This window comes from Corvus kubaryi, unplaced genomic scaffold, assembly GCF_017639235.1.
Source record: "Corvus kubaryi isolate FWS band 111438036 unplaced genomic scaffold, C.kubaryi_AGA036_p1.0 37397, whole genome shotgun sequence".
NCBI classification, from domain to species: domain Eukaryota; kingdom Metazoa; phylum Chordata; class Aves; order Passeriformes; family Corvidae; genus Corvus; species Corvus kubaryi.
Genome location: NW_024581136.1, coordinates 17,503,775 through 17,527,961, shown reverse-complemented (window position 1 = coordinate 17,527,961; position 24,187 = coordinate 17,503,775). Strand labels below are relative to the sequence as shown.

The 24,187-nt window shown below is 43.1% G+C and overlaps 2 protein-coding genes across 5 annotated transcripts in view; one reads left to right on the top strand and one right to left on the bottom strand.

Annotated features, from left to right (window-relative positions):
- MYNN (myoneurin) overlaps positions 1 to 11,810 on the top strand; it is a 12,356-nt gene extending 546 nt beyond the window's left edge. Inside the window, exons 1-8 of one of the 2 annotated variants that reach the window (XM_042041956.1) lie at positions 382 to 406; positions 547 to 842; positions 2,695 to 3,500; positions 5,136 to 5,295; positions 5,941 to 6,119; positions 6,348 to 6,431; positions 6,859 to 6,945; positions 8,092 to 11,810. In XM_042041956.1, coding sequence (XP_041897890.1) covers positions 577 to 842; positions 2,695 to 3,500; positions 5,136 to 5,295; positions 5,941 to 6,119; positions 6,348 to 6,431; positions 6,859 to 6,945; positions 8,092 to 8,360 — 1,851 coding nt within the window. In that variant the 5' untranslated portion in view covers positions 382 to 406; positions 547 to 576 and the 3' untranslated portion in view covers positions 8,361 to 11,810. Of the gene's footprint in view, positions 1 to 381; positions 407 to 546; positions 843 to 2,694; positions 3,501 to 5,135; positions 5,296 to 5,940; positions 6,120 to 6,347; positions 6,432 to 6,858; positions 6,946 to 8,091 lie in introns of those variants that run through there. The other variant, XM_042041955.1, reaches the window with a different exon arrangement.
- On the bottom strand, positions 3,495 to 23,369 carry LRRC34 (leucine rich repeat containing 34). 3 transcript variants are annotated; one of them, XM_042041957.1, is made up of 13 exons: positions 22,841 to 23,352; positions 22,360 to 22,478; positions 21,357 to 21,478; positions 21,134 to 21,198; positions 20,291 to 20,374; positions 19,156 to 19,284; positions 17,801 to 17,896; positions 16,263 to 16,417; positions 16,003 to 16,158; positions 14,732 to 14,858; positions 14,265 to 14,464; positions 12,792 to 12,892; positions 3,495 to 4,332 (listed from the first exon to the last, which is right to left on the bottom strand). In XM_042041957.1, the coding sequence occupies exons 1-12, from the start codon at positions 23,150 to 23,152 to the stop codon at positions 12,838 to 12,840; spliced, it is 1,620 nt and encodes a 539-aa protein (XP_041897891.1). In that variant the 5' UTR covers positions 23,153 to 23,352; the 3' UTR covers positions 3,495 to 4,332; positions 12,792 to 12,837. The 3 variants fall into 3 exon arrangements, with proteins under 3 accessions (XP_041897891.1, XP_041897892.1, XP_041897893.1); XM_042041958.1 differs by lacking the exon at positions 3,495 to 4,332 and adding an exon at positions 22,686 to 22,753 and having other exon boundaries at positions 11,677 to 12,892; positions 22,841 to 22,931; XM_042041959.1 differs by lacking the exon at positions 3,495 to 4,332 and having other exon boundaries at positions 11,677 to 12,892; positions 22,841 to 23,369.
- Between the last annotated feature and the right edge of the window lie 818 nt (positions 23,370 to 24,187).

Here is a 24,187-nt window from a genome sequence, read left to right as displayed (position 1 = left end):
CGCTGCGGGCTCCGTCCCGTCCGGCGTCAGGGCTGGGCCGGGGGCGCCGCGGGGCTGCGGCTTCCGCGCCCCGTTCGCTGCCGAGGCGGCCCAAACCCCGGGCCCGGGGGCCGCGCCCGCACCGAGTGGCGACCGCGCCCGACCCCCGGTGCCGGTGCCCAGGAGCGGCCGCCCCGCGGGCTGAGCGCTGCCCGGTCCGAGACGCGCGTTCCGAGCCTCGGGCCGCTCCCTGAGCCCGGGTGTGGCACGGTGTGACAGGTCCCGGGCTTAGCCGGGCTAATCCCAGGGGCCCGGGAGCGCACGGCCTCCGCCCGCGCCCCCGCGCTCCGCCGCTGCATCGCAGCGCCCCGGGTCGAGCAGCAGCCAGCATCGCGCTGTCCCTCGCACTGCTGCCAGACTGTCCTGAGTGAGCACGGGCAGGGTCGGACTTCGACTGCTCTGTAATCATTAACTCTGTTAAGGAGAGAAAAAAAGTAAAATCTTGCATGTAAATTGATTTTTTTTTTTGATTTTTTTTTTTTTTTTTTTTTTTTTTTGCTTTCGCAGATCAGAAAGCGACTGCAGCGCGTTCTCAAAATGCAGTATTCCCATCACTGTGAGCACCTGCTGGAGAGGCTGAACAAGCAGCGAGAGGCCGGATTCCTCTGCGACTGTACCGTGGTCATCGGGGAATTCCAGTTCAAAGCGCACAGGAATGTGCTTGCCTCCTTCAGCGAGTACTTCGGGGCCTTTTACAGAGATGCATCTGACAACAACGTTGTGTTGGATCAGACTCAAGTGAAAGCTGATGGATTCCAAAAGCTCCTGGAATTTATTTATACAGGAAACTTAAACCTTGACAGGTAACGCACTATTAAAGGGGGAAAGGGAATAGGGAAATAAACTTTGTGGTAAGGCAGAACTGGATCTTTCATAATAAGCTGTGGAGAAACAAGTAGCAGTGGATGTGATACATATTGACAACTTGAAGTTCATCTGTATGCTTTAAAATACCCCAGGACATGTGAGTGTGAAAATAAAGATGTGCTGTCTGATGTTTCACTAATTGATAGTTTCAGTCTCCTGCTGTTTCTGTCTGGGTTGGGAGAGATTAAACGTCGTGCATGATTACCAGGAGAGGGAAGGACAAGTATGTGTCTGGAGGTGAATTACAGTAGTTCTTTTTTTAAAAGCACCCAGGAACTGTGAATGTGGTAAAGACTAAAGTCTGAGGGATGGATGAGGATAGGCACGATTTTTAAATTTGCATGATCTATTACTTAAAATTTTATATTACATTGCCCAAAAGGAGTCACAGAAAAGTGTGTCCCCTCATTACTGCATTGGTTTTGTGCCTGTTGTGCTGCTTCACATACAATGAGGGTGTTTTTTTCTTTGCAGTGCTTTTTTCTCAGTGAAAGAGATTTTATCTCTCATTAGGGAGGTGTGGCTACTTAGAAGTACCAAGTCCAGGATTCTTACTTCTTTCTCAATGTCTGATGTCAAATGCAGGCTTAAACACTCTTCATTTCTACTGAAGTGTGGAAACTCATGCTGAATAATTTTAAGTGCATAGATGCAGAGTATTTTTTTTTAATTAGCTACAAACTGTATCAGCAGCAGAGCTGAAGTTAGTGATTGGTGCTTTGCCAATTACAAAAGAGCAGAATTGTGCAGAGTTCTTGATGTCCATCTGGAACTGCAGCAGGAGAGTTTCTGGATTTTCTGAGCAGGTGGATCTCTGCAGGAGGAGGAAGATGAAAGTACCGTTCTTGCCCAGAGAGAACTATTTGGCTACAGGTGACACCTGTCATGTTGTCCTGTGTCCCTTTGGGGCAGCTGCAGCTGCCTGCAAGGTGTGTTGTCCTCAGAGGCGGTGGGTGCATGGGTACCCCAGGAGGGTACTTTGAACTCCCATGGTACAAGATACTGAAACAGTTGCATTCATATGGAGAGTAACTGTGGCAAGTTGTTCATTGTTCAATTACATTTACTGTGTAATAGATTGTTAGAATGAGTTTGTTTACCATTAATTTCTCTTCAAAGTGCTGTAAATCCATAAATGCACTCATGGTATGTGTTGCCACCTTTTCCATATCATTTTTTCCTAAACCATCCTGCCTGTGTGGCAGGAACTGAAAAATAGAGTGTAGTGGTTTAAATGAGGACTTCCTTGGTGTTAGTGATGTCTGTGTGCAGCTAATACAGAATTAAGACTGTTTACAAATCGTTTTATAAAACAAGATTAATACCTGCTGCAGAAGTGCTGAGGTGAATGCACTGCTAGGGAATTACCTGAGACTTTGGCCAGAATGTTTATGAAATGGTATTTTATGTATTTTATTTTCCAGTGTTTTATCTCTTCATGCTGTTATTTCTGAGCTGTTTGGACCAACAAGCCCACATCTGGCTTCATCACCTTACAAGTTGACTTTTAACTTAAAATTCTACAAGAGGCATGTGACTAAAATAAAATCCTCAGTTTGAGGGTCTGCAGACCTCACTAGACACGGACCTTCAGTTCAGAAATAATTGACATTCTAGAGCCTTGTGGCACTACAGCACGGAGAAATTAAATGTTGCTGTATGTTCTCAAAGGTACATTTTCTGGCAGTATAACTCTTCTGCAGCTCTGTGTCCATGTGTGATACAGTGGGTGCAGAACAAATGTTTGCTTTATCCAGAATGTTTCACCCAAGTTCTGTTTCTTTGCAGCTGGAATGTTAAAGAGATTCACCAGGCTGCTGACTATCTCAAAGTAGAAGAAGTGGTCACTAAATGCAAGATCAAGATGGAGGACTTTGCTTTCATTGCTAATCCCTCTTCCACAGAGACATCCAGTATCACTGGGAATGTTGAAATGAATCAGCAGACTTGCCTCCTGACTCTCCGAGATTACAATAATCGGGAGGAGAAGGAAGATGCTGCTGCTGCAGAGCTGGTTCAACCACAGGCAAAGAAGGCAGCTCTAGAAAAGAAATCACCTCAACCCAAAAAGCGAAAGAAGAATTTCAGTCCCCCCAAAAGCATGGAGAATAAATCCCTACAATATGAGAACGAAGTGGCCGGGAACACATCCTTTGAGATGTTTTTAGATGCCAATAAGCTGGCCACCCACATAACAGAACAGGCTGCCCAGGGCAGTGATAACTCTGAGCTGCAGCTGGCAGCGGTGGTGGAGAGCGAAACACTGGCGGCGCAGGATATCCTGGCCCAGACCATGGCAGCCAAACAGAAACGGGGAAAGCCTCAGCAGAGCTGTGCCCTGAAGGAGCGCTGCATGTCCAACATAGCCGCTGACAAGGGCACTTACCAGCTGGAGAGCTCGGGAGAGGAGCTGGACCAGAAGTTCTCCAAGGCCAAGCCAGTGTGCAACACCTGTGGGAAGGTGTTCTCCGAAGCGAGCAGCCTCCGTCGGCACATGAGGATACACAAGGGGGTGAAGCCCTACGTGTGCCAGCTCTGTGGGAAGGCCTTCACCCAGTGCAATCAGCTGAAAACGCATGTAAGAACTCACACAGGTAAGCCACTGGCTTCAGTGTCTCGTGGGCTGTGGAGGCCTGGGGTCACACACAGCCTGGGAGTGCAGAACTGGAAAGATTCTGACTTCTTCCTCTTGAAATGTTGTCTGCTGTCGCTGTGCATGCAGGGGTAGTGCCAGTATCCTGATAACATTAAACGTTTCAGCATTTTTCAGTACAAAATCATAGTTTGTACTTTCAATAGCTAGAGAGGACTGTATTAGTCTGAGCATTTTGATTTGTCTGAGCATCTCAATTTCTGGAAAGACTCAGGAGAACTGGCTGTCCTTCAGCTCTGTGGAGTGGCCAAAAACTACTGTCAGTAGAGCATGAAAAGCAAGCTGTACTTGATACTAGAACTCCTGTTGCTTTTTTTTAAACTTCAAAACATAATATATGAGAACAAGAGTGGGGGAAAAAATCAGCCTTATAACTTATCCTATAGGGTCTTCAAAAAAAGGTAGGAAGGTTGGCTGAATTATTACAACGTTTGGGATTTTATTTAGTAGATGTGCAGCTGAAAGGTGTGATGGTGTTATGATCTCTGCATTCAGTAACATTACCAGGAGCTTGGGTCATATCAAGCATCCAAGAGAAATCACATAGGAACACTGAAACAATTTAATCCAGCGTGTCTGACTTAAAATGATGATGAGCAACAAATTGCTGGAGCCTGGGAAGATGCAGGGAGAAGTCCTGTGCTTGTCTTTCCATATGTTCTGTATGTTGCAAAGCTCTGAGCAGAGGTCACAGTGGAGCTTTTTCCCAGGAAGCTGTGAAGAGGAAGGAGATGTGGAACAGCTGCAGGAGAACACCTTGCTCTTCCTGTGACCTAGGGAGAGAGTTTCAAATGCTGTCAGCCGGGGTCTAACCAAAGATTCGCACATGAGGTGGAGCTTGACTGCAGAATTCAGGGACAGTGCTGGGAGGAATGTCAGCTGTACTTTGTACCTTTGAGGGTATTGTCCTGGGAATTTTTGCAAGAGTGGGGAGAAAATTCCATGGTGTTGGTTGCTAAATGGCATGCTAGATGTCTAATACTTTTACTTTTGAAGTTCTTATGTACATTATTTATTCATGAGGTTTGATTGTGCACTGCCATAGAGTGGCAGAGAAAGGCATTTTTATACTTCATAGAAATGCAGAGTTGCACAAGCCCTTACAGGAGAGAGTTCACCACTAAGAGAACATGGATAGTCAGAGAAGTACCTGTAACATTCTGCAGCAGACACTGATGAGAAATTAGGGAGCACTAGACTGTATGTTGAAGACCTGTTGCTGTTAGACAAGCAAGAAAATGCAGATGATTTGTTCATTTTAAATATTCAGAATGGTGAACAGACATAACCAGCAACGAGTCTGAAACTGAAGTAGCAGCATTCTTAAAATAATGTGGAGAAGGTGGCACTATTAAAAACATTATTACTTTTGCTTTTTACCCAAACATAATGTGTTAAAAAATAGTCCTGTTATGGTCTGTGTTCTATCCCGTTCCTCTTCAGTGGACTGATTACAGGATGTTCCAAGATGTTATTTGTAAGAAGCATTAGAACATACTCCTGATCTTTGGTCAGGTCATGGATTGCAAAGCTTTCTTATGTAAATAGAGAGCACAAGGGTGTTGTCTTTCACCAGGGGAGAAGCCATACAAGTGTGAACTGTGCGACAAAGGCTTTGCCCAGAAGTGCCAGCTGGTGTTCCACAGCCGGATGCACCATGGAGAGGAGAAGCCTTACAAATGTGATGTCTGCAACCTGCAGTTTGCAACCTCGAGCAACCTGAAGATCCATGCCAGGTAGGCACAAGTGAGATCCTGCAAATGCTTATCCTTGGGTTTATTTAAATAGAAACATTTACTCCGGTGTGAGCAAGAGTTACACATTCACGTGATTGTGGCATTGCTACTCCTTTTCCCATGGGACTTCTCTCACAATGCCTAACGGAAAAATTGCATGGATGTACTTGCTCATTAGGGAGGAGACTTGTGCTGGGTGAATGGTACAGGCTGGGTCTGGTGTCCTTGTTTTAAACTGCTTGTAGCACCAGAGAGGAGAGAGTTCCATGGTGGGAAGTGAGAGACGTTCTCACTTCTGTCTGTGTGGGGCTTTTGGCATTTTTGGCAGGAGCGGGAATGCTATTCCCATGTTAGGAATCATCATCCTATATTTCAGTACCCTAGAGTGCAAAGCACGCTGAGTTCCCACGGTGCACATCACCTGTGCAGGGCCTGTGGTTCAGCTCAGCTGCCCTGGAAATCAGGGATGTGCCGATCCCAGAGGGACCAGGCCGCGAGTTTCCCACCAGACTCAGCTGTACCTCTTTGCTGTACCCCAGAGCAGTAGCAGGAGGAGCTCTGGGCATCCAGCGCTCCCTGAGTCCGGTTCCTCAGCCGTGGCTGCTGCTGCCCGTGCCCGAGGGTGACTGGGGCGCGTTGTTGCAGGAAGCACAGCGGGGAGAAGCCGTACGTGTGCGACCGCTGCGGGCAGCGCTTCGCCCAGGCCAGCACGCTGACCTACCACGTGCGGCGGCACACGGGCGAGAAGCCCTACGTGTGTGACAGCTGCGGCAAAGCCTTCGCCGTGTCCAGCTCGCTCATCACGCACTCCCGCAAGCACACAGGTACGGGGCACGGAGCGCTGCGGGCGCTGGCGGGGCTGGAGAGGGGGAACGTCTCGGGAATCCGCGTTGGGAGTCGTCATCCAGCTCCCTGCTCGTGTTTTTGTGTCTTTGATTCCGGTTTAGGGAGCGCTTTCTCCCGTTGGATGTTATCTCTGTTTCGTTTTAGTTGTTCTTGGTGTGTATTCTGGTTTGTATATTGAAATAACAGCGTGCTCTTGTTTCCTTTAGGAGAGAAGCCATATATCTGTGGCATTTGTGAAAAGAGTTTTATTTCCTCTGGAGAGCTCAATAAACATTTTCGGTCCCATACAGGTCAGTTTTCAGACAAGCTGCTTCCTGCACTATAAATTATAGTCTACTTTTACTCTTTTTCCTTTAAAATACACTGTATTGGGCTGTACTTGAAAGTAGAGCAGTTTCTTAATTTATGTATCTCTGGGTTAACATAATGTAAAGAAAATATTCATTGATTTTGTTTAATTGCCTTTTTCAGAGTAGTATCTGTGCCACAGCGTAGGTATTGATGTATGATGGAGGTTTTACTTAAAATGTTTGGGTCTTGTTGCTTTGTTTTAAACTATTATTCTGGAAATAATTTTATTCTGAATAGAGAGACAGACAAAATAAGAGTTACAAAGTTGTATTTCAAAATAGAATGTTGAAATCTGTTATCCTATGTCTCTAACTGTATTTTTTTCAACACCAAGATTGTTCTCACTGCCAAACCAATTTTTTTCAGGTGAAAGACCATTTATCTGTGAAATGTGTGGAAATTCTTACACAGATATAAAAAATCTTAAGAAGCACAAAACGAAAGTTCACACAGGTGAGTTCCTTGTGCAAAGAAAGGTTAAGAAACCACATCAGCTCTTTTGCCTGCCATGCTGAATAAATCTTCTTGTTCATCCAGGCCTGAAATTAGAAAACAAAAGAATTTTGGATAGTAGTTGTTTTTAGGGCCAAAAGCATCTGTATCCAGCCTTGTTCAACACTGGCTCCATACTCCTCGTCCTCTGTCCATCCTTGTGTATTGACCATAAATCTCTTGCTCCTATCATATGGAAAAGGGAATAACTGGTGTCTGTGTACATCTGGATTGGGAGGGAGAGGGTGAGAAAATGAGCCATATGCAGAGACAGCTTTGAATTTAGAAAGGCCCCAGTGCAGCAGGAGTGCAGTGGTGAGGGCAGAGCAGCACTGAGTGTGGAGAGCACCTGGCAGAGCTGGAGGGGTGAGCTGGGAGAGCTGCCAAGGCAGGCCAGCTCTCATGGAGAGACAGCAGGCAGCCACAAGTGCCTCAGCACTGAAGTAATAGGCTTTGGAGCGTGCTTTGGTAGAGGAAGGGTCAGATACCCAATGTGGCTTTATCAGAGAGCCATCCAAGAGCAGTGGCCGGCTGCATTCCAGCAGGAAGGCAGCAAGGAACCTGCTAACAGGCATTTCAGTTCTGAATAGAAAGTAATTTTTCAAGTGACTGGGTAAAATCTGGCTGGCTGGAATGAGGTTAACAAATGTTGTCTTCCAAAGAAGTTTACAGACAGATGATACTTCGTACACTGCTATCTCATTTAAAGGAGGATGCTTGGATGTGGCTCTGCTTCTGAGACTTTCTGGGGTGGAAAATCTCAAGGAAACTTTCATGATTCCATAGATCCTTTGTTCACTGTGATGTTAAGGGTTTGTTATCTTCTGTACCATGCCAAGTAGAGATCAGGTTGGAATGCATCATCCTTCCAGTTGTCACACTACAAGCAGCAGCAGATGTGATTCCCAGTGCTGACATTGTACTTACAGCTGGTCTGGCTTTGCAGCACATGGAAGCACCAATATCCCAGCTGCCCAGGCAGCCTGTGACACACCAGGTGTTGGCTCTGACAGTCTTTGGAAAGGGAATTTGCAGAATTTGTGCACAAGCTTTTGAACATTTCTTTCTGGGGTTTTGTTGGTTTTTTTTGTTTGTTTGTTTCCACAGGACCTGAAACTCCCCCTGATTCTACTGCACTTGATAATTCTTTCAATGAACAAGAATCCATTCAGAGTCAGAAAAGTCCATTATCGGAGTCCATAGATGTGAAACCCTCTGAGATGTCTTTAGCTCTTCCTCTCCCCATTGGGACTGAAGACCATCAGATGCTGCTCCCTGTGACAGGGAGCCAGTCCCCTTCATCAGAAACATTACTGAGATCTGCTGTGACTGGATATTCAGAACCTCAGTTTATTTTCCTGCAGCAGTTGTACTGACAGAGCAGTGCAGAGCTATCCAGGTAGTTTGGTAGTGAACTTGGAAATGTTTGGTAAGATGAACACAATCAAACAACCAGTCATGCTCTCTGAATTGGACTTGTTCTTTGTTTTCCTCTGTGTAAAGACACCTATAAGGCATTTCCATTGTGCAGTGCTGAATTGTGCTAATCTACAATCAAATTTCTGTTTGTGATTAACACTGATTTCCAGGAGATGATTCCTTTCCAGCAACACCTGCCTTAAGAATTCTCTGTTACATATGTTAATGTATTTTGGAGTTCTCTTCCCATGTTCCTGCTGATTTGATGTGTCACAATGCCATTTGAGAACAGATGTTTTAAGCCATATTTGATAGTTTAGGAAGATCAACCCAGAGGTGTAGGGGGAAATCATAATTTGGATGTATTAGTAAGCCTGCACTCCAAGGTGTTCGAATGGTGCATGATGAGTGGTCAGTGCTCTGCTGAGGTGCTTGCATAGGTTTGCTGCTGGCTGCCAGAAGTGCCATCTTCAGGGGAAGCCTGACCAGAGGGAAAGAAAGGTTTGGGTGTATTTTCCTGACAAGGAAAGTAAAGGAGCGTTAATTTTTGTCTGTAGTGTGGCAAGTTGGAGGGTCCTAATGGCATAGATACTACTGGGTCTTCTTTCCAACAGGTTGCCTTTGTTTGTTTGTTTAAGTGAATCCAGCATTGTTGTATCTTGTCCCAGAGTTATTTTTCACATCCCTGAAACATCCTGGGTTTGGCACAAATAGCAACAAAAGGGGAGCTGGGACATGCATGCTGTAGATGAGACAGAAAGATGCAGTGAGTTAATTAGTGAGGCATGAATCAGAGCTTCGTAATCCTTTCTTTGCTGTAGTGCTGCTTCTTGTGCTGGAGAGGAAGTACAAAAGAGGAAATAAACCCTGCCCTTCACTGTGAAAATAATAAGTGAACACTACATGAGGGGGCATTAAAGAATAATACAACAGAGCAGATTGATGTTCTTCCAGGCAAGGAATTGTTAGAGTTTAACTGATTTGTTCTAATTGAAGTTTTTGTGTATTGCTTTACCTCTCATGTCACTTGTCCACAGTAACTGCACAAAACTGGTACCTAGCAAGGCCCATGTAAAGATAGGTTTTATTATTAGCAACAGACATATTTAAAAAGCAACATTTAATGTCTTGGTAGGGTCATAAAAGACTAGATGACAATAGAAGTACTTTTCTACTCCATTGTGCCAGTTTGTGCCATTAACAATTGTAAGCATTATTTATGTAATCATCAAACAATAATGAAACAGTCATGATACTGTACCAACAATGCATTTAAAGCTGTCCTTTGTTGGTTATTTACTTGGTGCTAGCATTTATTTCCACCGATGCCTTGTGTCCAGACACTGATAAATAGAAGAGCATAGAAGATACCTCTTAACTGATTCTGTTCTACATGGAGTAATAATTAATCTGCACCTTAATTAAACAGACTTGTGAAAAATTTCCTGGAGGATTTCATTTAAAGAGTCTGAAAATGGTCCCTTGACTCCTGAGTGTGACTATAATTTTTTTTTCTCTTCCTACATGTTTGTATTTGTCAAGTAATAGACCTTTTGCTGCTTTGTGTTGATCATTTTAGTATTTGGTACATCTCTAACCTGCTGCTTGGTCACATTTTATGCTTTAATATATGGTAGATTTGCTGATGAAGCCTACCATGGACAGCAGGAGTACAGCCATGTTCAACAGGAACATCCCTAATACAGGAATCTCTCACACTGTCCCCACTGGACCTAATTATTGCTGGGCCTTTAATTTCTCTGCTTGTCTATCCCGCTACGCTTATGAACAGCTGATGTTCATAAAGCTGGCAAAAGACAAAGGATTAAGTTCTCTGGTATTTTTTTTTTTTTGGCATTTTCCTTTGTCTCCCCTCTTGTCTCTTTCAGCTTCTGTTGTTGGTGTAGCCCCCAAGGGAGTCCTCAGCCTTGCCATTTAAGACTGAAGAACCACAAAATCGGGATCTTGACTGTGTGTAGCTTGTACTAAGCTTCCTCTTTACTGTCTCTCTCTGAAAGTAGAGCAGAAATCTTGGGATAGACACAGGTTTAGTCATGAATACTGAGAAAGAAAACATCATACAACTTCCATATTTGAGCAGCTTTGGAAGACAAACTGATGATATGCTGCTGGTACCCAAGGAAAAGCAGCTCAAGGTAAACATAGCCAGGATAAACGACCAGGAGAGAGAACTAGCTCTGGAAAGAAACCTAAACAATAAATACATTCCTACATAGAAAATGCATTCCATAACAGTGTTTGTTTGGACTGTTTTTATATTTCTAAAATTATAGCTTATTACTGTATTCTTAGATTTCAGACTTTTTTAAAAAATACAGTGCTTAGATTTATACAGGATTTGTTTAGATACTTATAACAGTAACAGTTGCTTTATTAGTCATTTAGTTTTCTTTATAGACAAGAAGATATTCATTATTTTTTACAAGACAACAATTTTAACCTTTCTTAATAGAATACACAGGCTTGTAGTTTTGTCTTGGAGCAATAATTTAGTGACCTGCACTCTTGAGTCCCCATCTGAGAATCTTGATTTTTATCCTCATCTTTCATGAAGATATCTCAGCTGCTGAGGTATGATCTCTGCCAACTGTATTCATTTACTAGAATATAGATTTTAAATAAATAAATATATATATTTGTAGGTGTGTTCAGGCTGTAGGTCTGGACTGTACCTTTTGCCAATAGATGCATGGAAATCAGCTGCACATCTAAGTCCTAGGCTTAAGGATTCTGGATTCATTTTGAAGTACAAGGCTTATAACAGTACTGGTAATTTCTGTAAGGGATTAATATGGGAGAGCATGGAATCTTTTTAGGCATACATGTCCTTTCAAAAGAAAAGAAAAGAAGGAATTTCAGTAATTCTATTAAGAGTAATACAGAGAAAATGACATGATTTGTCACACTGCTGTTTCAGGCAATTTTGCACTGAGGTTGGTGCAAGTTTTGCCTGAATAGCTTATCTGCATCTCTAAATCTCTGAATTGACTGTTTGGAAGTAGTTAGGTGAGATTAGCTCCTTGTATCACATTTACTTCTAAATTCGTGCCTCTAAGTGGGCACAAAGCATGACAACCTTTCTGAAATCATGTGCTACAAAACAATTTTCAAGTACAGACAAGTTCCACATGAAGGATTTCAAGGCTGTGATCCTGGAGAGGCTCGATAAGCCTTGCAGAGTTAAGTTCAGATAAGGACTAATAACTGATTTTTTTGGTTAAATTATTTTTAAAGTATCTGTCATGTATATACAATTTTTTCTCTGTTACTTGTATATACCTCAACTCTCAATTTTATAATCCCTTGGGAAGGGAGGGAGTTGTACATATTTAGCCTGAAGTGTTTTATGTTAGACTTTAATAAACTTGTTTTGTAATTTTCCCTCACCTTGTGTCTCCTGTTCATAACTGCAAGGGGTAGCAACAAAAGCAGGAGGGAACCAATCAGACACAACCCCTGTCACCACCCTGGCACAAGGACATGGTAGGATTTGGGGGACCTCTGCTGCACCCCTGCCCTGCTGGATCAGTCATTTGCCTCTCCTCTAAAATTGGGGCAAAAATGCTGCCTTTCAGTAAGGTACAGTGAGGTCTAAAAGCTGAAAAAATGGTTTTCAGGGCAGGATTATGCTTGCTTTAGCTACTAGAATAACTCAGAAGGACATGGCAAAAAATTTCTAGCCTATGTAAATTCTCTCATTCCAAAGAACACAAGATGCATCTTCTAAGAATTTCAAGGTCAGAGAAAGGAAGCAGTAAAAGTCTGGCACAGGCCTCTTTAAGCAATACAGGGTTTTGCACAAATAATTGTCTTAGTTTGCAGGAAGCTGTTTATACAGAATTTGGTAGGAATTACTCTGCAGCCCTTTCTTAAAAAGGAGTATCAGAGAAAACTGTAACACATGAACTGTTTCTATGGATATTGTCAATAATGGAGAGTGCTTTATGGGCAGAACAAGTAGCTGTTAAACAGGGGTTCAGGTAGAGTGCAAGTACTTCAAACACATACACCAGCACTTCTGAAAGTAGATGCCATTTATCCTTGATCTATATGATAGTGCTGCCATCTTACCACATCACTAAAAACAAAATACTGCTGTTGGTAAAGTTGGGTACCTGTGACCACCTCAGATTAACAAATGTCATTCCTACAAGTAAATTAAGACTTAATTTGAGCATTGAATTAGCCTGAACTTCATATACCTGACAAGGGAAAGAAAGATACACTGAAAAAATACCTGCCTGAATCTTGCAGTGGTTTTTCTGGCAAGAAATTCTGTCACCAGTGTGTCAGTACTGAGACTATCAGAGTGTAGCCTGCAGTGATCCAGAGCAGCAGCACTCAGAAAAGCACCAACACAGGCTTACCTAATTATTTCAAAATTTAGGAATGTTCGTAGTGTGCAGATTCTTCTCAAACCACCACATTCAGTGTATCCCCAACTTTCGTTTTCATTGCTCCATCCTTCCTGTTGAACAAGAGTTAAAATATAAGCTCCTCTCTAGAGCTGGGTGTTCACAGGGTGATGTATGGACTTTGTGCTCAACACAGTGACTGCAGGCTGGGAGGGCCCTGTGCAGGTGTGCAGAACAAACATACCTGCCCTGGGCTTAGCTCTAAGTCCTCTCAGGATACCAGGGGCTCTTGGAGCACCAGAGCCTGAATAAGTTGTGTTTGGGGGTGGGGACAATGACAGAACAACAACGACAACCAAACAACAACAAACCTCCACCAGCTCTTGCAACTGCCCTGGTCATTTCAGCTGCAGAAGAGTTTCCAAATGTCTTCCTACGCTACCACAGTGATAGTACAGAGTCAGAATAGCAGCAGTTACATTGCTGCTTCCCAGCTATTTTTACTGAAATAACTTTATTACCTTTTTCCCCTCATGCTTTGATCTGGTACATATAGTCACAGATCATTCTGGCACTTCATGCTAATATTTAACAGGCACATTTAGAGGGGCAGAGGATTGCATTAATGAAAGGCTTGGAGCAAACCTCTGCTGTCCTGTTTGGTGACTTTTTCTGTTTAGGAGCATAAATTAAGTCACTTCTGCAGGGATGAGCAGAGTGAATGGAAAAAGGAAACAAGCAGAGTGATTCCCAAACACACAAAGTCTGTATCCAAACCATTAAACAATGTTTAACTACCATTACATGCATATGTTGTCTTACTCGTGTGTAGGAATTGCCAGAGGGCTATAATGATAGAAATGTTTTTAGGCAGTTTTCATGAGATGAGAAGAAATGATGGCAGCAGGTTTGGTGGTGGTTTCCATTTGTACTACAAGAAACATGTGCTACAATTTAATCAAAATTCCATGTATATCCCAGCAAACTGGGGTCACCAGCTTTAAGTTCTGGCATGGCTGTGGCTTAATGCTTAAGTTCACTTACCTTGGTTTTAAAAAAGTCACTATTGGAAGAAGATCAAAAGGATGCAATTATTAAGGAAAAGGAGAGAGTACATGGAGAGCAGTGCTAACAAATGGATTTACCCAGAGCTCTCAACTTCAGCGGGAATCTGACTCTGCAGGATACCTGAACTGCTGCCCAGCAGCAGTCCTGGGTGTTGCTTTTGTCAGTGTGCTCTGCCTGGGTGTGAATCTTTTCATAGTTACAGACTCTTAATAGATGGGGCATTATTTAGTAATGAATTTCAAGGTCATTTTTTCAGTATTTTCTCTCTGTTGCCATTTCAAGCTGGTTTAGATTCCTCCTAGGCTCAAACCCCAAAGAAACAACGTGCAGCAAGTCTGATACTGATATAACCTATTTTACTAGAAACAGTAGGGAAAGCTCAGGCACAGGAGTGCCCTGGGGTGCAGCCTCACTCACAAATACTCCGAGACAGCGACAATGTCCAGGCTGGCGTTGGCGGCGCCGGGGGCCACGGTGGCGCAGCGCGGGGCCCAGTAGCGGTGCTTGGCCAGCCCGTGGGACAGCTCTGCCAGGAAAACCTTCCCGTCCACCTTGTAGGGAGCCACGTCGGTGCAGCCCAGCTGCAGGCGGCCCATCTCGATCAGCTCCGAGAATTCCTGGAACAAATAAAACCAGGAATATGACACGTGGTACTGCTTTGGACTGCGGTGAAGGCTCTGCAGGATACCACGTGGCACTTAGTCCCTTCAGGGTGCAGAGCTCCAGGGAGTCTCATTCCAGCTCCACCATATTATAACCACAATAAAAAAAAGACCATATAAATCAGGTGTCTTCTTATTGCTGAAGTCTTCCCAACAGTGGAAAGACAAATTAGAACAAACAAACCCCAACCTTCTCAGGCGAGTTCAGAACCAAACACTTACCACACAGGTGCTTCTATCAAATTTGTTCCCCCAGATGTAAATATGGGAAAGTTGCGTGTTGAATTGCATTGTGTGTGCAAGAGCTACAAGTCCTTTGCCAGTTATATTGTTGCTTACTATGGACAACCTAGAAAACAGGGAAAATGTGTGCCAAACCATGGAACTCCCATCTCTTAGTTAAAAATAAGAATTTAACTATTATTTAGTCTTATTATTACATATATATATTAACAATATTTTATTATAATATACAATAATATTATATATAATGATATTATATGTATTATATATTAATAATTATATATAATAGTAATAATATTTTTATTAATAACATTTATTTGTATCAAGGCCAGTCCTACTCTAATATCAGGTGGCCAAAGGCAGTTGGCCTATTCTGTTTCTCAAGGCATTTCCATGACTCATGCAGCCAGGTTGTTCACTACTGAGCTCTCCAGTGTCAGTGACTTTGCTGCATGGTGGCCAGGTCTCATCTCTAGTCTGCTTTGAAGCCCAAACCTTGGCGTTTATCCAGACTAAGCTTTGATCTTTGTGGAATGGCAGTTATTTTTATATTAGTGAATATAAAATATGAACCTGCAAGGCTTTCAGAGGCACCTCGCAGCCGCCACCTCCTCAGTCTGCTACTTAAAACTAATGGCTTCAGGTAACACCTTTGATCGGCTTTTACATCCTGCCGGCGGGGGTTTACCGCGGCTGCAAAAGACACCCTGATGAAGAGATTACAGCTCTTCTGGGTTCACCTGAAGCGAACTTAAACAGAGGATTTTCTTAAGTGTTGAAGATCAGAACCAACAAATATAGTGCCTTATCCCAGCGTGGAATCTGATTATCTCAAAATTCTGAAGACCTACAGCTCTTGTTTTCGTTTGTGCGCCACAGGGACCTGCACTTCAGAGACGTGGAAAGAACTAACAGATCAATTGCCTTTCCCCTCACCCTCTTAGGGTGACTGTGAAAGCTGGGAGGGCTCTGAGCAGACCTGGCACTCACCTCCAGCACCCCAGGGTATCTCACAGGTCTTGGGGCATCTCACATGGCAGCAGACACCTATGCTTAGCAAAGAAATCCCACCCAATCTCTCACTCATGGGGTTTTTTTCCCCAAGAAGGAAAAATTGGCCAAAACATTTGAAACTTCCTGACTTTCCTGTTTTGATCAACATCAAGGCTCAGAGCTTTGATGCCATTTCAGCCACTGCAAAGTCCAGGTTTCTTACCTGCAGTCTCTGGGGAATCTGTGCAAATACTTACGCCTGCAGAGTCCTGTTCCATGTAAGCAAGGCCTCACTCAGGTAAATGGCTCCAACATCTTCTATTCGGTTTGCATTAAGATCCAGGATCTCCAGGGTTTGGTTCCTTTTTAGTAGCTCTCCCAAAAATTTCACACCATCACAGGTTATGTTATTACTGAAAGAGAGATGCATATTTTTAATTTTTGGGTTTTTTTAAAGTTGCCAAGAAAATGAGTTACTAATGTTAGTCAGGGCTGTGTCACGTTTAATCATTCTCACCAGCTAAGGTCAAGGTATCTCAGGCTGGAGTTTTCATACAGGGCCTCACACAGTCGCTCTACACCAAAGTTTTTCATTTCATGCTTGCCCAAGTGTAGTTCCAGAAGAGAAGAGTTACTCCTCAACATCCGAGCTATATGAACTGTGGTCTCTTCCTAAAAACATACACTCCATTTTATTAATCTGGTCTTTAGGATAAGATACAGTCTTGCTTCAGTAGGAGGCAGATACACAACTAACTGCAAGATCTGGTCATCAGTAGTGTTCTATTTTGTATACTGTAGAAAAATAATCACAAAACAACATCTTATGATATAGCTAAAAATGAAAAAAAAAAAGAAAAATACTACAGAGATATTTGCAGATTTACAGTATTACCTACATCCCTGCAAATATCCGTGAAGCGTCAATGTTTAATTACGTCTAATCAGTTTCCCTCCCCATTACTGCTCTTAAAAAACTGAATGTTTGAGTCAGTCTTTGCTAACATTTGAAAGTATTTTGTCATGATGCTAATTCTTTCATACGAGAAGGAATTGGTGAAAGTTTTTACTTGATCTTAGAGATCTTTTTCAACCTTAACGATTCTGTTAATTCTATGCAAAAGAAGCAGGACTGCTATGGGAAAAAATACGTCCAACCACTCTAAGGCAAAGGAAATTTGTTTGAAGTTGTCATGTTTAGTTAAGAAAATAACTGAGTGAATATTTTGAGTCAAAAATAAAGAAAAAACCCAGAAGCCTCAGAAGATGATAGAGCTGAAGGTGGAAACAATGACAAATAGAGTCTCTGGCAGGTCCAGACCAGGTCCTTACTGCATTATCAATAGCAGTAGTTTAAACTGACTTCCAAGGCTGGGGTTAGGCAGATCAGGCCCTGCCTTGAAAGAGAAACAACTAAAATCTGTACAAACTGTTAAATTTACCTTTGGGAATTGAGGAGGATCTGGCCTTCATGACAGTTTAATTTCATTCCTGCCATCAGGAAAACACTGATCCTGTCCCAGACACCTGAGAACTACTGCCAGGCAGGTGAATCCACCTCCACCCAGCTCTGCAGCCAAGACCTGAGCAGCACCAGCCATGCACAGGGTGAGACAGCAAAACCACCCAGCCCAGAGAATGTGGGGTACTGCTGCAGGGTCTTTCTTCTGTAGGCTCAGGCAAACAGCATCCTTTGTGCTCCCTCTCATTTCCTACTACACAGTATTGCTCCCTCAGTTTGCTGAACAATGCAGGAGACTCCATGTTGTAACAACAGAAGGAATACTTGGTTCTCCAGTACCAATCCCTCTCCACTAGCCCATTATTTAATGAATGTACCAACAAAGAAAATTTTTTGAATGTAACCTTCTAGTTAAACAGAGGCAGTCAGTGACTGCACAAAACTTGGAAAGAGAAAAATAATATTCCTGCAACCATTTTCTCCAGTTTGTAAGGAAATCTGGAGAGTTGTGTAGTTCAGATGTCCATAAATACATCAGTACTGACTTGACTTATGCCCCTCTCTCTGAGCTGACTGCACAGTCACTCACATACCTGTTGGTTGGACAGCAAAGGACGATTTAGGTTTATTGCTTTGAGAGATTTGTTCTGAGTCAGGGCTATGGCTATTGCTATCAGACACTGCAGGCCCTGGGAATACAAAAGAAATAAACTATTTAGAGAAACCTGTTCAGTGTATAAATTAAGCTACCAAATTACCATTACTATTATTTCTGCCTTCATGTACTCTGGAGGGATGAGAGTACAGTAGGCAACTGCTTACAGACTTGTAACAGATTTTCTGATAATACCAATGCCAACTGCCTGTGGAATAGCAGAGTGAAATTAGACTAAGTAGTACAAATGACATGGCAACTCAGAAAATAAAAAGCAAAAATAATGGATCTCAAAAATACTTGTACATTCATTTGATCCTGTATTTTGATTTCCCTGGTTTATGAGGCAAAATCAGCTTATGTGAGTTCCCCTAACATTTATCCACTAGGTAAATTCATATTTAGTATGAATCAGGCAAATCTAGACTTTTTAAAAAAAAATTCCTCCTAATTTGCCCTCTATTTTATATTTGTGCTACTTTTCAATTAGGCTGGTCTGTACCCAAAGCCATTTCGTTTTAAACCAACTCTCTATCAACTCCCTACCAAGCACACACATGCTAAGCTTTTGAAGAAATCCTACACTGCCTACACTTTCCTTGTTCATGTATTCCTAACACCATCACATTTTCTGAAGGGTGTTCCCCTTCTGGCTTAGAAGCAAATTCCAAATTTCCAGGAGGCAAATGTAGCCTTCTAAAAGTGATGCACAGCTTCCCAAGTCTCCCTGTGCTCTGTGTAAGAAGTTTCAGTGCCCAGCTCTAGGAGGAACCACATTGTCCAAGAGTAAATGGGTGCTTTTCTACTCAATTCAGCACTGCTGTGCTTATGCCCTTCATGGGTCAAGCTCTGAGAGGCACAGCAGAGCAATGGGATGGGTGACCTTCAGGTGTTACAGGCACTGCACACTTTAGAAGGAAAAGATTCTCTGGGGAATGAGAAGTCCATTCTTCAACATGAATTATACAGGACTTAGCTTATCAGAAAGGAACAGCAGAAAAAGCTTAACAGAAAGGAACAGCAGAAAAACAACTCAGAAAATTTGCAAGCCAAGCACTCGAATTCCTGGAGAGACACAGTGGCTCTAAAATATCCCCAGTTCTGACTTCACAGGTGCTTTATGCAATGTGTCTTTCCAAGCACATGTTGCAATATTATATATAGTGTTACCTCTGGCTGTCACAAAATCAATGACAACAGATGGCATTTCCCCCTAATTAAGCACTGCAGGACCCTTGTAATACCCTTGAAAGACTTATGTCTTATTGCTGATAATTTTACTGGGTTACTTACCACATCACAGTCTCCAAGATCCAACTTCTCTAAGGTTGAGTTAATTTGTAGCATTGAAGCAAAGAACATTCCACCTTGGTTTCCTATTTTGTTTCCAGTCATTCTCAGGTGCACAAGACTTTCATTCCTCTAGACAAAATTAAAAAAAGAAAAAAAATCCTTTAAGATGGTCTGAAAAACAACACTATCTTTTTTTTTTTTTTTTAATGTGAATTCTGCTGGTTGTCACACAGAGACAAAACAAACTTCCAGAAGAATTGTATCTAAGTGATAATACTAGCTCAGCTCTTGGCTCAGGTTCCCCTCAGTGGCATCAAACACAGGAGAGTCTGCAAGCAAAACTCCAGTATTTGAAAACTTTTGTTTCTTCCAAATTCATTAATTTCATCACACTCATGAAAATAATCCAGGCAAATATTTCTGCCTAAATTGGCATCTGAGATGCAAATAGCATCAATACTGATTTAAATCTGGTAAGCCTTGTATGAGCCCAGCCCTGTACATCTACTGCACAGCCTTAGTGTTTTGGAGGCCTGTAAATTTTGGTTGAAATCAGTTCAGGGTTCAAAGATGTGAAGGAGGAAGAAAGAGCTCATGTGAGTCTCCCTTCACAAACACAACAAATCTTACACACAAGCTTCATTTCCTTGGGAAACCACATTAAAAATAACAAACTTGGTTTTGTGGTGCTGCCGTAAGGCAAAGTTTTGAAAACATGTCTCAGACATCTTGAATCAAGACAAATATTGATGTCAAAGTACAGGCAAATTTAATCTAATTTTTTGGGGAAAAAAAAAAGGGAAAAAATTATGTCATCATATATCCTACAGCATAGCATTTCTCACACAGAAAAACCCAGCTGCAATAGTTGTGCTTTTTATAGACAGTTACGTGTTTTTATAGATAATTAAGTGTTAATGGCAGCACAGTGAGCTTTCTCTTGTGTGAAATCTGATTTCTGAAGTGTGCCTTGGGAAAACAGGCAATCCCTGTGACACAGCAACATGCTGAATGGAGCAAAGACAGAGGCCCCTTTCAGACAGCTCTGGTGTTGGCAGGACAGCCAGTACTGGTCATCAAAAGCAGAAAGATCAAAGGAGATGCCATTGTCTAAATCTCCCAGGCAAATACTCACATGGAGTGCTCCTGCTATCAGCTCTGCTCCACTTGCACCTATGTCATTGAACATCAGGTTCAGGTACCTCAGAGTGGACTTTTCCTTGGGAACAAACAAAGCAGAAAGCAATGAGAGTTTTTTCTAAAGCACAGCTTATTTTCCAAAAAGGAGATCCCAAACTCTGCCCTTTGCAGCATTTCAGGCAGCTCATGACTTGGAGAAGTGATTAAAGAATGCCAAATTATGTCAGGTCATGAGGGCAAGGCACAAAGCCTGTTGTGGGGAGGGCCCTCACAGGGCCTCAGGAACCACCCAGGAATCCTGTGCTCAGCATGACCAAACAAGGCAGATGGTCAAGCTCAGATACACAAATTCAGGCATTTTGTGAACGTAACAGTGCCCCTCACACTCTAGGAACACAGGCACAGGGTGACAACTCACTATTTTCCACCTGTACCCCAGTGCTTACAGTGACAAAAAGGCTGCATTATTGTTCCCTATGTTTAAGCCTATAAAAAGGTTAACAGAGATTATAAAATAGCTGAAACAAAGGCCCTGGCACACTTGACACAACCATTACCCCCTTTGTTGAATTGAACTGTGAGCCTAAAAGCCTCATAGTTTATTACATCATTCTTTTCTCAGGACACTCCAGCCAAATATCCAAAGGTCTTCAACGAGAAATTAAAAATCTCCACAGAGAATACAATCTGAGGTTCTAGAAGGATGGATTGGGATGTGATAATCAAAATTATTGGAATTTTGCCAAGCCAGCTCATTCTTGTTCCCAGTACACCACATATAAATATTACTACAGACAAATAAATTCCAAGTTGCTGAAAGATGAATATCTCTTGGCACCTGGAGGAATGTTGCCATGGTCTTTGCTCCAGCATCAGTCAATACATTATAGGCAAGATCCAAACCTGAAAAAGTTGAAGAATAAGGAATGTGACAGATGCATATCTACATTGAACTGATCTCTGAACAAAAAGAAATAAAGATGAACTAAGGCTGAAATCAAGACTGATCATGTTTTCTTATATTAACACAGCAATGGCAAACACACAGGGAAAAACCTTACCTGTGACAAAGGCAGCTTGGCCTAAGACAGAGACAAGAACTCCAAGATCGTCATCTGTAACTCTCAGCACAGGCACCAGATGATTATTTCCAGCTAATTTTAATGTGATTCCTTTTGAACTTCTACAGTAACATAAAAAGGTAAGCACATGGGAGAAGTAAAATGATAGAGAGAAATAAATTCTCTCTCCAGATAAGAGGTGTGCCCGCAGCTGCCCGCACTGGTGCACTTGCCACTGGCTTTGGTAACACCGTGACAGAGAAGGAGATTGAAGCTGTAGCTCAGCACTGCCCTTTCTGAAAGCACTGCTCAGCTGCAAGGCCACACTTGCACAGAAATCAGAAATAACCAAGATGAGGAGATGGCAGATGGAAATAAAGATTATCTCAGAGGTTACCTCATCATTTTCCTTTTACTTGCACCCTTTCCTTTATTTACTTTATCCTGCCCTCGGGATCAAAACCTAACACAAACAATTTCATTTTCTCACGTTTTTTTCCCCCAAAGGACAATTAACTTTGACCCCAGCACCATCCAGTACCTTCCAGAGGAAGCAGTACCTAGCCCCTTAATGAGAGAGAATTTGTGTGGTTAATAGCTTGGCAGGATTCAGAGACAGCTCAGGGAAGCATGACCATCTGGAAGGCAACTGGATGCAGCTGAGGCTTTTTAAACAGGAGTGAGAAACAAAGAAGGGAGTTAGGATGACTAGACACTGGGTTTGGCTTCTTTAAGGGACAGAAAGGCACCATCCTGTACATTTTTCACTTTTTTTTTTTTTATTTCACTGCTTGTAAAGCTGCCCAGAAAGGATATATAGCTACAAACTTCTGCCAAGATGATGTCAAGATGAGTCAAACCAGAACTTCAGCAGTAAACGTTAAATTTGATTTGTGTTTAAGCCTGAAACTGCATGAACTTTCTCATTTTTCAATTCCTCATCCCGCTACCCCGTCTAAGGCTTTCAGAAGCATCTGAAACACAGCGTTTGTTATCTCCTTACATGTCATCATTTTTATTAGCTTCTTGAAGCACACGAGCAATGAAGGGGTTTTCAGGCTGGCTCAAATTTTGACAGGCCTGCACATAGTGCAGGTGAAGATCTTGAAGAACCGACATGACCTGCAGGAAAACAAAACCAAGTGTTACTGCATCGTTGTGGTAGCCTAGCAACAGCACCAGGAGGGATCTGCATAACAATATAAATGGGCTTGGTATGGAAAGAGTTACAACTCCTGGTTTGGAGTAATAGATACAGGAAAAGCATGAGGAAAAGGGTGGGTGTGTTTCTGATGTGCTGTAGTTGGTTGAGCACGGTGCTAATAATACCGAGGTGGGCCGTTCACTTCAGAGTTGAACTTGGTGGTCCTCGTGAGTCCCTTCCAGCTCAGGATATTCTGTAATAAACTCAGAGATAAAAGGATCTGAGCTAACAGGGAAGCGATCGCTGCGGCAGCTGAGCCCCCCAGCCCCGCAGGCCTTACCTGAGCGATGACCACCTCTCCCCTGTCCCCAGCCCAGCCTGCGGTGGCCGGCCCGCGGTGGGCTCGGTAACGGGGCTGCTCCGAGCCCAGGCCGGTAACGGAGCCCGTTCCCAACGAGGGTGTCCCGGGCCCGCAGCAGGAGCTGCCAGGAGCCCCCCGGTGTCCCCGCTCGGGGCTGAGCCCCCGGTGCTTCCCAGACCCTGCAGGCGGGGCAGGCAGGGCAGGGCAGGGCAGGGCAGGCTCCTTTCCGCGCCCCCAGAGCACGGATTTGTCTGCCCGCGGTCTCCGAGGAGCCTTTGCAAAACTGTCCATGGTTACACGGATCAGCTGCTCCTTCAAAGATTCCTGTGCTGGCCCTTTCCAGCAAATAAATCCCTCTGGTGATTTCACCACTGCCCTCCTAGGCAGGAGGGGGTGGGCTCCGTTTTCTTGCACTGCAGCGCTGCCAGGAGCTGGCTGTGCTGCGTCTGGCTCGTAATCTCCTGCACGAACTTCTCCCAGGTTTGGAGAATCCCCCTGACACGAGAGCGCTCAGACTGTCTGGACAGCCTGGAGAAGATCCCGCGCCAGCTCTGCTGCTGGCCTTCTCTTTCGCGTGTTTGCGTGAGGAATACCACATTACACATTGTACCTGTGTTCTCCGCCAGGTTAATCAGCGTCAGGACACTAGATCTGAGTGAAAAACGCTTTGATGCTATTCCTAAAGGAATACGCACTACGAAAAAAATGTATCTGTTCCTTTGTTTTAATTTTTATTTTATTGATGCCTCCATTTTGCACAGTCTAAGTTCTCCATTACAAACAAGTGCCGCTTTTCCCTACCACAGGGAGAAGGGACATTCCACTGGTGCACACCCGAGCCTGGGTTCCTCATTAACGCTGGCATCTCAGCATTCAGGCAGGGAGAAAAAAGCAAGAGTGTGGAAACACTGACCTCTGTGTTGAATCATAAAGATGGAATCCTGACTGGAGGGACTGCTGCAGGTTTTTTTGCACCTTTTTTTTTTTTTTTTTGTGTACACTGGAAAATAAGAGCTGCATTTGCACAGAATCAATATGTCATAAAGTGAGCAAAGGGCAATATAAAAATGGATGTGATATTGTTAATGTCTTTAACTCCATGAACATTTGCTGTTCATTTGATAATGAGCAATTATGCACCCTTGGGCTATGGTAAGTGTAAGAGTATTCATAGACATCCTCATTTTAGGGCTCAGAATACACTTTCCTTTCTATATAACGCAATGCTTTTCTCCCAAGGATTTTTTCACTGATGCAGTTTTCTTCTTGAAGGTTACATTTACAGAAGTAGTAGTTTATGCAAAAGACTCCCTTTCAGATTTCATT